Consider the following 15,759-nt stretch of genomic DNA (forward strand, 5'->3'; position numbering starts at 1 on the left):
CCCCGATTGGCATCCCACCTTTCTTCTTCAACAACTATCGGTTAGTTTCGGTTGATCCTAAGGTTTTTCTTCTTCACATGATGTTTGCTATTCTTAGAATGTCATTTTCTTTTGCTTTGCTTGCTGTTTGAATAAAATACCAAGATCTGAAATTATTAAATGTTGGAGAGTCTTCACATAGTTGCATAATTATTCGACTACTCATTGATCTTCACTTATATCTTTCGGAGTAGTTTGTCATTTTCTCTAGTGCTTCACTTATACCTTTTAGACCATGGTGGTAGTTTTATTTTGAAGAAATAGATGAACTCTCATGCTTCACTTATATTATTTTTAGAGTCTTAAATAGCATGGTAATTTGCTTAAAATCCTAATATGCTAGGTATACAAGATTAATAATAATACTCTCTTATGAGTGTATTGGATACTAAGAGAAGTTTGATGCTTGATGATTGTTTTGAGATATGGAGGTAATAGTATCAAAGTCGTGCTAGTTGAGTAGTTGTGAAATTGAGAAATGCTTGTGTTGAAGTTTGCAAGTCCCGCAGCATACATGTATGGTAACCATTGTGTAACAAATTTGAAACATGAGGTGTTATTTGATTGTCCTCCTTATGAGTGGCGGTCGGGGACGAGCGATGGTCTTTTCCTACCAATCTATCCCCCTAGGAGCATGCGCGTATTGCCGAGGTTTTTGATGACTTGTAGATTTTTGCAATAAGTATGTGAGTTCTTTATGACTAATGTTGAGTCCATGGATTATACGCACTCTCACCCTTCCATCCTTGCTAGCCTCTTCGGTACCGTGCATTGTCCTTTCTCACAATGAGAGTTGGTGCAAACTTCGCCGGTGCATCCAAACCCCGTGATATGATACGCTCTTTCACACATAAACCTCCTTATATCTTCCTCAAAATAGCCACCATACCTACCTATTATGGCATTTCCATAGCCATTCCGAGATATATTGCCATGCAACTTTCCACCATTCCGTTCATCATGACACATTCATCATTGTCATATTGGTGAGCATGATCATGTAGTTGACATAGTATTTGTGGCAAAGCCACTGTTCATAATTCTTTCATACTTGTCACTCTTGATTCATTGCATATCCCGGTACACCGCTGGAGGCATTCATATAGAGTCATACTTTGTTCTAGTATCGAGTTGTAATCATTGAGTTGTAAATAAATAGAAGTGTGATGATCATCATTCAATAGATCATTGTCCCAAAAAAAAAGAGAAAGGCCAAAAAAAGAAGGAAGGCCAAATAAAAAAAAGGAAGGCCAAAAAAAGGGGACAATGCTACTATCCTTTTTCCACACTTGTGCTTCAAAGTAGCACCATGATCTTTATGATAGAGAGTCTCTTGTTTTGTCACTTTCATATACTAGTGGGAATTTTTCATGATAGAACTTGGCTTGTATATTCCAACAATGGGCCTCCTCAAGTGCCCTAGGTCTTCGTGAGCAAGCAAGTTGGATGCACACCCACTAGTTTATTTTGTTGAGCTTTCATACATTTATAGCTCTAGTGCATCCGTTGCATGGCAATCCCTACTCCTTGCATTAACATCAATCGATGGGCATCTCCATAGCCCATTGATTAGCCTCGTTGATGTGAGACTTTCTCCTTTTTGTCTTCTCTACATAACCCCCTCATTATATTCTATTCCACCCATAGTGCTATATCCATGGCTCGCGCTCATGTATTGCGTGAAAGTTTATGAGTTTGAGATTACTAAAGTATGAAACAATTGCTTGGCTTGTCATCGGGGTTGTGCATGATAAGAGCATTCTTATGTGACGAAAATGGAGCATGACTAAACTATATGATTTTGTAGGGATAAAATTTCTTTGGCCATGTTATTTTGAGAAGACATAATTGCTTAGTTAGTATGCTTGAAGTATTATCATTTTTATGTCAATATGAACTTTTGTCTTGAATCTTTCGGATCTGAATATTCATATCACAAGTAAGAAGAATTACATTGAAATTATGCCAACTAGCATTCCACATCAAAAATTATCTTTTTTATCATTTACCTACTCGAGGACGAGCAGGAATTAAGCTTGGGGATGCTTGATACATCTCCAACGTATCTATAATTTTTGATTGCTCCATGCTATATTATCTACTGTTTTGGGCAATATTGGGCTTTATTATCCACTTTTGTATTACTTTCGGGACTAACCTATTAACCCAAATTTGCTATTTTGTGCCTATTTTAGTGTTTCGAAGAAAAGGAATATCAAACGGAGTCGAAACGGAACGAAATCAACTGGAGAGGTCATTTTTGGAAGGAAACCTACCGGATAGACTTGGACCCTATGTCAGAAGATGAAGGAGGAGCTCACGAGGGTAGGGGCGCGCCCCCCTGCCTCGTGGCCCCCCCTTCGGTCCACCGACATACTTCTTGCACCCATATATTTCGTCGTACCCTAAAACTTCCAGAACGGAGATTAGATCGGGAGTTCCGCCGCCGCAAGCCTCTGTAGCCACCAAAAGTCAATCGGGACCCTGTTCCGGCACCCTACCGGAGGGGGGATCCCTCACCGGTGGCCATCTTCATCATCCCGGCGCTCTCCATGAGGAGGGAGTATTTCTCCCTCGTGGCTGAGGGTATGTACCAGTAGCTATGTGTTTAATCTCTCTCTCTCTCGTGTTCTTGATTTGGCACGATCTTGATGTATCGCGAGCTTTGCTATTATTGTTGGATCCTATGTTTCTCCTCCCCCTCTTCTCTCTTGTAATGAATTGAGTTTCCCCTTTGAAGTAATCTTATCGGATTGAGTCTTTAAAGATTTGAGAACACTTGATGTATGTCTAGCCGTGCGTATCTGTGGTGACAATGGGATACCACGTGATTCACTTGATGTATGTTTTGGTGATCAACTTGCGGGTTCCGCCCATGAACCTATGCATAGGGGTTGGCACACGTTTTCGTCGTGATTCTCTGGTAGAAACTTTGGGGCACTCTTTGAGGTCCTTTGTGTTGGTTGAATAGATGAATCTGAGATTGTGTGACGCATATCGTATAATCATACCCACGGATACTTGAGGTGACATTGGAGTATCTAGGTGACATTAGGGTTTTGGTTGATTTGTGTCTTAAGGTGTTATTCTAGTACGAACTCTAGGCCTGTTTGTGACCCTTATAGGAATAGCCCAACGGATTGATTGGAAAGAATAACTTTGAGGTGGTTTCGTACCCTACCATAATCTCTTCGTTCGTTCTCCGGTATTAGTGACTTTGGAGTGACTCTTTGTTGCATGTTGAGGGATAGTTATGTGATCCAATTATGTTAGTATTGTTGATGGAACTTGCACTAGCGAAAGTATGAACCTTAGGCCCTATTTCCTATCATTGCAATACCGTTTATGCTCACTTTTATCACTTGCTATCTTGCTGTTTTTATTATTTCAGATTACAAATAACTTTATCTCCTATCCATATACCACTTGTTTCACCATCTCTTCGCCAAACTAGTGCACCTATACAATTTACCATTGTATTGGGTGTGTTGGGGACACAAGAGACTCTTTGTTATTTGGTTGCAGGGTTGCTTGAGAGAGACCATCTTCATCCTACGCCTCCTACGGATTCATAAACCTTAGGTCATCCACTTGAGGGAAATTTGCTACTGTCCTACAAACCTCTGCACTTGGAGGCCCAACAACGTCTACAAGAAGAAGGTTGTGTAGTAGACATCATATACCTTTTGCTGGAGTGCAGGTCCTGTGTGGTGGGGCTAGTGGTGTGGCCAATGAAGTATGGTACAGTCTGCTGGAGTCGGTCCTACATTTTGTGTCATTGGTTGTACAACCAATATAAGTGGGGAGCTGTCTAATTTCTCCGGCACCACCACGTTTTTCAAGGACTTTGCTGGTGCTCCTTTAGGTTCCGCAATCACCCTCTTCCTTTTTGATGTCTGATGCACAAGAACAACATTTGAGTGGAAAAAACATGGTATGATGACAGATGGAATATGTATTGATAATGGATGGGCATGGCATCTCGACATATATGATGAGTAAACTAAGCAGATGGCGGTGCAACAAAGTAGAAGAAATGCATGACAACATGTGCAAGATACCCGCAATCAATAAAACATTGCTAAATTAGAACAGGCACCTTGATGGGTGAACAGGACAGGCCATCTGCCTTTGACTCCTCGAGGTTAGAATAGTCATTAGGATCATATTCTGAACAAGAATCAACAGGTGGGGAGCGTATGAGTTTCATTGCATCCACAATGGCACTCAATGCCTTGGTGCCAATTTTATAAGTCATTGCAGTGTTTAGCTTCAAGACTGGACTGCTGCTAGTGCGACACAAAGCAGCTACACAGATCATAGTGTAGATATAATGGGAAAACCTTAAGCATCAGAGTAAAATCAGCAAAGTGGAACTTGCTAGAATATATGTGCTAGTATTGCCGATACGGCTAGAAAGGCTTCGGATACCATCTCTCTTCAAGTGAAGGTACAGTACTGTTAATATCAGTGTAACTCTCAAAGGCGACACAGCTCCCCGCATTTCCTTGCTATTCTTATAGGATTCAAGTGGGGAGGCCACTACAAATCCTATTCCTATGTTTACAAGATCCTATGAATCAAAGAGGCTCAAAGTGTCCATCACAACCGACCGTATAGACCTCTACACTGCAAGTGTCCATCACAACCAACCGATCCTATCATACTCCCTCCGTTCCAAAATATAAGTCTTGGTAGAGATTTCCACTATGGATCACATATAGATGTATCCAAATACATTTTAGAGTGTAGATTCACTCATTTTGCTCCATATGTAGTCCATGGTGGAATCTATACAAAGACTTGTATTTAGGAACGGAGAGAGTACATATTAAAGAAGAACGGAAGAGGAACATGGTAAAGAAGAGCAAGCAAATTTTGGTTAATAAAATGTTGGTTGCATAGTGCCCACACATGATGAACCAGAGCGCATTAAGAATGCAACTCCCAGCTGTCTCTCGACCATTTCAGGCGGTTGGATGAAGATCCTACGTCTCCTAACCCTTCTTCTTCCTCGTCTCTGATTCTTCCCATACAGAACACCGCACCGGCCGCTGGCCGGACCACCGGCCCCCACCGCCTGTGTTCCTCCGCCACCCCCACCCATGCCCCAACCCCCACCCGCGTCGAGTTTTCTTCATTCGGTGAGGCCCCGCAACCACCCGAGCCCCTTCGATCGCACCAGCGAACTCCGGCGAGCTCTGAAAAATCGACTGACCAAATTTTGAAATTTAGTCTACTGTGATTTAACTAGTGTGGAATATAAAAGGGGAAAACCATAAGCATTGGGAGTATAGTGTTGAGCGTGCCATGGCAGATCTGAAGGTGTAAACTGGACAAAGGCAACTTCGCAACCAAGACAAGAAATCAGAGTAAAGCAGTGGTGATCTATTTTCTTGCTGCGATAAATAAGTTGAGAAGATACGAAAGAGTACCGCCTCTGGTGCGGCGCCGTGTACGCATCTGCTGAGAATTTGACGGTGCTACGGTAGCAATGGCTGTCGGTGGTGTGGAAGCAGATCTAGGAGGGTAGACGGTGGTGGAGGGGCGCGGTGGACGAGACGGTCGTAGGAGCGGTGCCGGCAAGGTGGACGACGGCAGGGATGAAGCAAGAGGACGGGATGCAAGGATCCCGATATGAAGCCGTGGATGAGAGAGGTCGATCTCTTGTAATGGACGGCGGTGTAGGGGTATCAGCTCCGGCATGGTGGAGGAGGACGGCAGTGGATGGGGCGGCGGACGGCGGCGGACGGAGGAGGGTGGGGTGGAGAGGGTGTTTTGGCGCCCACGGAGTACGAATGGGGAAAAGGGAGGTAGAGAGGAAGGGGGAACCATGTATTTAGGGCGCGCTTGTCTCAAATGCGAGGAAATTTACAAACTTAGCCCCCGTTTCAAATTTCTACTACATCACAGCAACATTAGTCAGTTGGGGATAGGACGGTAATCTCGCATACACCGAATATTTGCCGACGAGAGTTTGTTTTTGGCACCCACCGTGTATGAATATGAATCGAGGAGGGAGTCGATTTCGGCCGAGGACACACTGTGTTTTGGCGCCCACCGTGTGTGAATCCGGGTGAGAGGCGGTTACGTCACGTTTGGGTGAAATTACAAACCTACCCCTATTGAAACCTATAGAAATCCAGCAGATAGGCTTTGCGTGGCAGGGATAGGCAGTAGTGATTTCCATCTCGCAGATTTTGGTCTCGGGCGGTTACTGCGACTTTCCCCGCTTCGTTCAAATTTTGCAGAGTGCACGTTTACCGTGCCAACTCAATTCGAATCCTGTTTGTATTCTATTTTTTTCCTGGCAGGATCCATTTTCAATTGGAATTACATTCTATATACATCATTTTTATATATACTTTCAAAAGCACAACAAAGAATTCTGCTCCTTTATATGTATAATATGATTTACAAATACAACGATCTTGAAATTTTTTAACCAAATTATGTTCTACTAAAATGTATGGATCAGTAATATCTACATATTAAATAACATAGATGTGCGTGAATTCATATGAGTATGCATGTTTGATAGATCAATTTTGGTTCGAGTATGGATTACATGTATCATCATCTCGAATTCAAATATTTGAATCCCTTTTTTGTTTACTCCTTTCACGCCCATCTCTCTCGCATGCATGCTCCTTCAGGTAGCTATCACTCTCTTTTCTCTAGCTCACCCGCATGCTCACTTCATGTTTCTCCTATCCTCGCAAACATGGTCTCTCGACATCTCCCTTGAGAAGTGTCACACTCTCCCTATCATTATACATCACACGGTTTTCATTATCTCTCACGTCTCTACTGTTTTCTGGTATGACTCGGTACCTAAGCTTTCTTTTTCACTGCCACACACACAGTCTCCACTCGTCTTTCACTTTGTCTTTCTCTCTATGGGATTCTCTCACACACCCTATATGTCTCTACATATGACTCATACCACTAAAATTACTCTCTCTCTCTCTCCTGTACACACAAAAATTGTTGCGGTCTCTTTTTCGTCTCCATCGCAGACTGACATTATTCATTTGTTTACCGATTAGACAACCCCGACTACCGTCTCCTCTCTCACTCTCACAGACACACACACACACACAACTCCTGCTTCCACTCCCCTTCCCGACTACCGTCTCTCTCTCACACACACAAAACTCTCGCTTTTGCACCCCGACTCGTATTTCTCTCACAAACATTTATCGACTAGCTAGCCTATAGATAGGTTTATACACCCGCACACTCGTGCTTCCACCATTGCATACATGTCTCTCTCCCGCTCCTTGTATCTATGTAGATTTTTCTTCCCTTCTTGAGACATGCCCTCTCGATCGTGCACACACACACACTATCGGCTCATTTTAAGCTGATACCTATCGCACACACACTCCTTGTGTCTTTGTCACAAATGCACTCCGTCCTCCTCCACTCTCCCTCTCTCTCACACACACATGGGCTTTTTGCAACAACTAGCAAGATGCCCATGCGTTGCACAGAACATCAAGATGCATTTGTATGAGTAGTTTATCTTGTGGGGGAAAAGGATGAATGAGGGAAGGCCTTATTTGCAAATGTGGAGAGGGGTGTGGGTATCTTTATGCAAAATTGCCATAGTTTCATTCCTATCCGTCAGATATAGATCGGACCGCCTATAATGCAAGATGGCAGGCACACGATCATCACCGACAATGCTTTTTATAAGAGTAGGGATAAAAAATAGAGTTGGTGATGATGGTGGGCCTGCCATCCTGCAATGTAGGACGTCTGATTTATATCTGATGGATAGGAAGGAAAATATGGCAATTTACCCGCACTCTTCACCACATTTGCAGATAAGGCCTTCCCTCGTTCATCCTTTTCTCCCACAAGATCTTGATGTTCCGTGCAACGCACGGGCATCTTGCTAGTAAGAGTAGAAATTAGACATATACCCCTTCTCGAATCTTGAAACCAACAACATTCCTCCCTTATCTCATCAAAACCGCCAAAGGAATATATTTTGAGTGAAACAAAACATATTTTTAGTGATATGCATATTTCAAAACTAGACTTTTTTTCTATCAAATCGGTGAATATGTATTAATCTACTTTGATCGTGTGGCAACGCATTGGCATATTGCTAGTAGTTATTATAATTTTTTGGACACCAGACAAACGGTGGAATACACATACGAAGAGAAGAGGCGCACGCACGCAGTCAGCCTCTCGATGTCTCACACACATGAGCGTTACGTAAAGGCGATGTTAACAAATAAACCTTAAAACCCTAGGTACGTGGTGGAACACCTTTGTAGGAATAGTCAGCTCGCGTGATAATTTGATCCGTAGGAGTTGACGGTCGGGACCACAGGTGAACGACTTGGAGCGCAGTGGCTCGCCAGTTGCCATAGATCGAGTAGCCACATTTAAAATATCATTTTTTAGCATGGTTAAGAGTTCCGATTTTCAATGGCGCGTTATAAGTAGTAAGTAGTTTTTAGAACGATTGGTATGGAGTGAAAATGGAATTCATAGTACTACGTACCTCCTTGGCGTATGGTTGTATGGTTTTTTTTTGCGATGGAGGTTGTATGGGTTTATGTTGCGAGATGTTGAACCTAGTAATTTTAGGGAAAATACTATGGTTTAGATTTAGATGCTGGTTTTCAGTAATGAAAATTGGAAGGGGAAACCCTTCTTTGGTTAAAAAAAACTACTACCTCCATTCTGGTTTACTAGTCCCCATCGTACTTTGGGTCAAAGTTTGTCCATGAATTTTACTTCTAAATGTGAATGGAAAACGAGATTTTGTTATACCCAAACAAAAAAGGACTAGAGGGAGTGATTGCTCTGACACAGACGCGATCTCTTGTAGCGCAGGCATTGAACCGGCGTGCCGGCCAAGAGGGCCGCACTCGCTGCAGGCCCGGCTGAGCACGCCTCCTCGCCGCGTGCAACCAGCTTAAGACTGCCCCACCTTCCATCATTGAATTTGCGCGTGTGCTGGCAACACGTCCTTCCACGAGCCGCAAGGCATTTTAGAACACAAAAAATGACTAAAATATAATTAATTTACGCATGGTCTTGACTTGTTGTGCTCGCACTGATAGCAGGAACTAGTAGAGGATTTTCTTTATTTATAACTCTCCTAACATTTTTTTGGCTTTGAAGTGAATCATGGTTGTGGACATTATGTATGAATGTGCAGATATCTGTGAACATGAGTTTGATGTGGAAGTTGAACTTGGAATGTCGGGCTTGCGCGTGAACTATACCATGTCCAATGCTTCATCTGTTATTGTTTGGAAAGTAATTTCTGTTATTACATGACCCGAAAAAAAATATTTTGTGCCACATCAGTAGATGCACGGACATCACAACAGGCATGCCGACTGGATAAACATTTGAACCTAGCTATTATGAAGGAAATTTTGTATTGACAACAATTTTAGATAGGAGGAGACGCCTAGCCTGCTCTACCTCTGCTAGCTTATTTATGGCTTCTCCCATCTCTTCTTTGGCTTGGGTGAAGAGAGCATCTGATTGCTCTTTTCGCTTTTTCAGGAACTCAGCTACATTCTCAAGGGCTGCTGCACACTTTCTTTCAGCCTTTACTAATGCCACGAGGACAGGAACAGCTGACGACTCCACCTGGCCTGTGTGTAATCCAGCATCATCTGGGAATTTGCACCTTGTGTCTAATCTAGCATCATTAGGGAACTGGCACCTTGTGTGTAATCCAGCCTCATTTTGGAAACATGATCTCGAGGTTGACCATACTTCCCTCCTCGCAGGAACTGCATCCTGACATGAAGTTACTTCTTTTTTAGATCAATACTCAGAGCAACCTAGATCTATTTAGTAGAAGCCAGATAAACAGAACTCGGAGAAGTGAATTCAAAAGGAAAATAAAAATAAAAACAGACTACAAGGTGAGAACACCCACTTCCTACATCAAGCTAAAAACGAAAGCATTAGGACGATTAAGACTCTTCTTATTACACATCAAAGAAAACCACGCTTAAGAGAAACAGAAACTACAACATATACACATCGAAGAACACGAGGCTACACCGAAGTAATTGAAAGGGTGTTACTTACCAAAGCTCGTTTTACAGGTTGTGCAGCTCCTCTTTAACTTGCCACGCTCCTTGAAGATGTCCCGAATATCCCGTGTTTGGTCTTCATTGCTCCTCTGCATGTTCGCACTCGTGGTTTTAAAATCTCAACATGGCAAGAAAAATATACTACTAGTAATACTCGCGCATCTTGTGGGCAACATTAAAGCACTTGTATGCGATGTTAGAGCATCTCCAACAGAATCGCAACATGCGGCGCTTTAAAAAAGCGTTTACAGTGCTGAGATCGAGAAGTAGATACTAGAGAGTATAGGATAGTTCTCAGCATAGATAGATAAAAAAAGATAATTCAACTACTCCTCGTTGTCCGACTCCTCCTCGGTGATGTCCTCCTCCGACGTCTGACTGTAGGCGTGAAGATACCGATCGTCGTCCGATTCCCAGGGCGACGCTGCTCCTAGCCTCATGTTGAATTGAGCGTCCGCTTTTCGCCTACGCTTGTCCTCACGATAGGCGGCTCGCTCCGCCCTCCTCTTATCCCTCTCCGCCCTCCTTTGCGCGTAGAACTCGCGCTCGTTGATGATGTCATGCGGGAAGTGTTGGCACCATAGTGCCATGGCTTCCTCGTCCATCTCGGCGATGCTGAGACGGTGCTCCCGCCTCCGGTTGTCGCGACGATCCTCGTCGGTGCTAAGCCGCGGCAGAGGCGCGAGCTCCTGCGCCCGCTCCCGCGTCAGCACGTTGGGGAAGTTCAATGTTCTATGAGGCCACCGGAGGCGCCACACCGCCGCGTCGTATGCGCGGGCAGCCTCATTGGCGTTGTCGAAATTGACGAGGCCGAGGCGCATCCTGCGGAACCGGATCTCGGCGGAGAAACCGCCGGAGGGGCGAGCGCGGACGCTGAGGTATCCCCAAGTTTCCCGGTGAAGCGGCGGCATGCTGGCGCGGCGTCGGCGAGGCGAAAAAGAGTGGGGAGAGAGCGGTGGCGAGGAACAGTGCGGGGAGAGAGCGGTGGCAAGGCACAAAGCGGTGGGAGGGTGTTGGATTTTATAAAGCGTGCCGGACGCCGCGCGCCAAAACTAGCGCACGCCCGGCCGCTTTTTACCTCGCGTGCGTGATCCTTTCCTGACGTCTCTGCTATCTCTACTCTCTTCTCTACTGTTATATTTATTTAATATTTAATATTTATCTCTACTTCCTTTACTGTCTACTTTTTTTCTCTATACTTTTTTTTCTTGCAATATAGGCCGTCCGATTTATATCTGACAAATAGGAAGGAAACAAATGGGAATTTTGCAAAAAGATATCCATACCCCTCTCCAGATTTGCAAATAAGGCCTTCCCTCGTTCATCCTTTTCTCCCACAAGATAAACTACTCATACAAATGCATCTTGATGCGTGCAACACATGGGCATCTTGCTAGTTCTAAAAACCTTTCCATCATTTGCCACACTACTGGTTGCAGATGAAAAACCTAGCCAAGCACAACGCGATACAGGAGCGATGCACAATTACAAGCTGATATTCCGTTGGACAATGGAGGCTATAACCAATTACTTTTACGGGAACAATAGCACCCAGGAAATTTGAAGGATAGGTATGAACAAAATTGGAACTACACATGTACTGCTAAGTGATTCAATACACACATTACCAATCAAGGAGGAGAACGATGATCGAGGCGGCCTCTGTGAGTCATGGTCGGCAACGGGAGTCAGTTTATTGTCCATGACGGTGGTACTTCTGCACTTGGCGTCGGCTTCCGGGAAGCAGATCTGAGACCGTGGAAGACGATGCCGAGGAAGAGGCTCCGTGTACGACGACGGTGGACAGGCTCCAGTGCGGCATACGAGGTCGTCGATGAGGCAAATGCGCTGCGGTGGACGAGTGCGCCGATGCAAAGGGGAGGAGCACGAAGGCTGCGGTGCCGTGGAGAAGTCTATTTTGCGGTGGGGATATAAAATGGGGAGTACTCGGGTGTACTACTCTGGGTGCCGGGGTGGGGTTGGCTGGGTAGGGTGAACCTGAAGTTATGAAAATAGCCCCCTACCAAGAGTCATCCGTAGGCCTGTTCCGAAGGCTATGATGGTAACTTCCCACTGCTCGAATTAGGGTCGCGGGAGATTTTCCCGCCGACCTCGAAATTTTGTGACACTGGACTCCCCGTGTGGCGTGTTGAGTGATTCGGCTAAGCAACTAGCGAGTAGTAGTAGTAAAGTCTGCATATTCGGTTTGATCGAAGTCAAACTTCCTAAAGTTTGACCAAGTTTATAGAAAAATATAAACATTTACCATAACAAATATGTATGATGTGAAAGTACATTCAATAATGAATCTAATGGTATTTATTTGTTATTGTATATGTTAATATTTTTTGTTATAAGCTTTCTGAGAGTTTACAAAACTTGACTTTGACCAATGCTAATACGCGTACTTAAATAAAAAACGGAGGGAGTACACATTTGTTTTCTTAGTTTGTAGTGAACTAATCATTAGTTGAAATTGTGAAATAAATATATTAGGCTATTTACTTCGAATGAAATGGTCTATACAATTCAATTGTTACAATCATTGTCGAATCGCAAGATGTATATAAGGTCTATAATACTTCACAACATGCTCAAACTCACATAATCCCAGTTAAATGAGAATCTAAATGCATTTCATAGTTATTACTTTGTAAGATGAAACAAAAACAACCATTACTCTACATCAGCCAATATAGAAGCAACATTTTGACATATCCCAATGTGTGAATGAAACGTGCAGAGAGAAATTTTGAAGATGGAGCAGATAGGGCGGGAAAGATTGTATGTATGTGGACGAGAGAGTAGGAGACAAACCTAACGAGAGAGAGAGAGATAGAGAGAGAAAGAGAGAGGAAGAAGTTAGGTCTGTGAGAAAGATGGATACATGTAATATACATGAGATGCATGTGCATATGGATTCTGTATACGTGGAAGGAGAAGAGACAACATGTTTGATGAGAGAGCTGGAAAAACATGGACGAGAGGGGAAGGATCTCGTGGGTTGAGGGATTGACAATTTTGTGCGGCGGAGAGAGGGATTGGTAATTTTGTGCAAGAGAGAGAGAGAGAGGGTGGGGGAGGAGTTAGTCAGCCGTCGTCACATCACCCTGCTTCCAAATGACCCTGCATTCTCTAGCGTGGTGTGGTCGCCGTCTTCGATCTGCTCGATGCCCTCTTTGAAGATTGAGGTGTTGTGCATGTTGGGGTGAAAAGAAGCACAAGCGAGAGTGGTCGCCGTATAACCTTAGATGGGGATGAATTGTGTGCTCGGGGGAGTGTGTGTGTGTGTTGTGCTGCGTGTGTCTGTGTGTGTGTGTGTGTGTGTCAGATATTGAGATAAAACAAACCTAAGGAGAAAAATGGGTATTCACGAAGAGATTGTGCGGGCCTCGAGGTGGGCAGGGGCGGGTGAGGGTGTCAAAATGTGCACGTTGATGCATGTGTTGCATGCGACCGTGCAAGGGACGGACGAATCGAGAGAGATGGTTGTTGTGTTACGGATGCTCCTCTCTCTGTCTCTCTCTCTCCCTCTCTCTCACACACACATACACACCCACACAAGTAAACTAGAAGACCATTCTCTCATGTATACACAACGTATCGGCATCTGTCTATGTCTCACTCATGCATGATCATTTGCACATTCACACCTCTCTATGTCTGTATCACACGCACACCGTCTCCACATTGCCCTCCCGCCACAACACACATATGGACACATACAAACGTTCTCTCTCAGTCACACACACAAAATCAGTATTAAAAAAACTAGGGCGCACCTAAAACGTCCAAATCCAAATAAACACAAACTGGAGCTAAATTCAAATATATGGAAATATTGCAGCGTCAAGAACTTTCACAGGAAAAAAAGTTGAGAAATATTCAAGGATTTTTTTCACACACAAAAAAGGTTCGGTGGATGTCCTTCGAGCGCGACACGGTGACGCACCGTTCGATCAACCACGCGGCCGCGGTTCACGCGCTTGCACAAGATTCCGTATCGTGGTTGTGGTACTAACTAATAAAAGCGCTGCCTAAGTCTAATGTTTACGTGTACTAGTACGATTTTCTTTTATGTTTGACCAACCTTATATATAAAACTATAGTAAGCTACCACACGCGCACTCATCAATATGCCGCCGCCGTTGTGCATGCCGGCGCCCGCCTGCTCCGGCCAACAATTTCTTGCCCATCACCATCGTGTTGCCGCCATCCCTATGCCATGAAGCCGAAGGCTCGCCCGCTCACGTCGTCTGCAGTCCCTCCTCGTGATGCCGCCACGCTGCCAAGAACGCGAGCAGCTGGTGGAGCCGCCTCTATGCACGCAGCGTACGAAGAGGAGGACGAGCGCGTGCTCCAGCACGCCGACGAGGAGGAACTACTGTGTCATTGTCGTCTCTGCCCGCACGGAGGAGCACGCATGGTGGCTGTCGCGGCGGAAGCCGGTCGCACGCGCGTCGAGCCCGCAAACCGGGTGCGGACGTGGAATCTACCTTCGAGACCTTGAATGCCATGTGGATCCTACAATCTGAAGGAGCAATTTGGGTCAGTCGACTCATGTGAGCCGTTTGATGCAACATGGATGGCTAGAAGGGCTTCTTCCATCTCTTCTGTCATCTTCTTCCGTCGCTCCGTCGAACTTCTTTCACAAATCGACTGACCGAAATTATACTACTAGTACGAACGTATTAAGTATAGTAGGAACACGAAGATACGAGCAGTAGTACCAACTGCAAGAAGAACAGTAGTAAGACATAGTACTAGTACTACTTTATGTACTAAAGAGTTCAAATAACGAGAAAGAACATAAACATAGTTCTGCTGGGGCCTCAGCAAAACACACCCTTGAAAATAAACTAAGCAACTAGTCCGCTTGACACTATAGTAGAACCAGCATGAGCGACGGCACTGCCACCTACTCGGAGTCCGAGTCCATGTTCTGGACTTCGTCCTCGTCCCTCTTCCTCTTCCTCTTTGCCGACGCGTCTTTGCTTGAACCAGACACTGGGCTCTGCTTCTTCATCCAACCCTTGTAGATATTTAAACAAAGGTAGGCATCCACTATTGCGTACAAGATGTGATATTCATCTAATGTCTTCGACTCCCATGCATGATGAAACTCGTGATGAGGTTTCTTCAGTTTAGCATAGGAAGGATCAATCATGGCTGCTGCCAGGGTCAGCATTGAAGGTTGAGAGGAGGACACCAGGATTGCCTTCTGGAGATCGTAGGGCTGGCCTACAACGAGACCTATCCGACACAGGACTTCTTTGTCATTCTTAAAGTCTACAGTAACGAATTTCACTCTTTTGTCCTTGAGGAAGTTCTTAAAATCCTGGCACTCAACGTCGGCATGGCATATGTGGTAGACCAAGCAAATATTATGTACGCAAACCTAGATCACGGCGGGCTTCTTCCTCTCTTCGTCCTTTAGATCTTTCTCTCGTCCCAGGACTGTGGTGTACTCAACATCTAGCCCAGTGACCCACTCATCCGTTGAACTGTTGAACAAGCGTAGAAGCGAGCAAGCCATGCATTCACCGTCTCGGATCCACATGTGTAGATGACGATGAACTGATCGCGGGTGATGGCTCTAACCTGGTACTCAGCGGCGACCATGGAGATTTGGGAG

The 15,759-nt window shown here is 44.7% G+C and overlaps 1 protein-coding gene across 1 annotated transcript; it reads right to left on the reverse strand.

The window, feature by feature from the left end:
* Positions 1–10,450: 10,450 nt before the first annotated feature.
* Positions 10,451–11,035, reverse strand: LOC147964001 (uncharacterized). Its single transcript, XM_087529789.1, has one exon. It carries the CDS (start codon positions 11,033–11,035, stop codon positions 10,451–10,453), a length of 585 nt encoding a protein of 194 aa, XP_087385915.1.
* Positions 11,036–15,759: the final 4,724 nt, after the last annotated feature.

This window comes from Triticum urartu, chromosome 6A, assembly GCF_056163025.1.
Source record: "Triticum urartu cultivar PI428250 chromosome 6A, HENAU_Tu73, whole genome shotgun sequence".
NCBI lineage: Eukaryota > Viridiplantae > Streptophyta > Magnoliopsida > Poales > Poaceae > Triticum > Triticum urartu.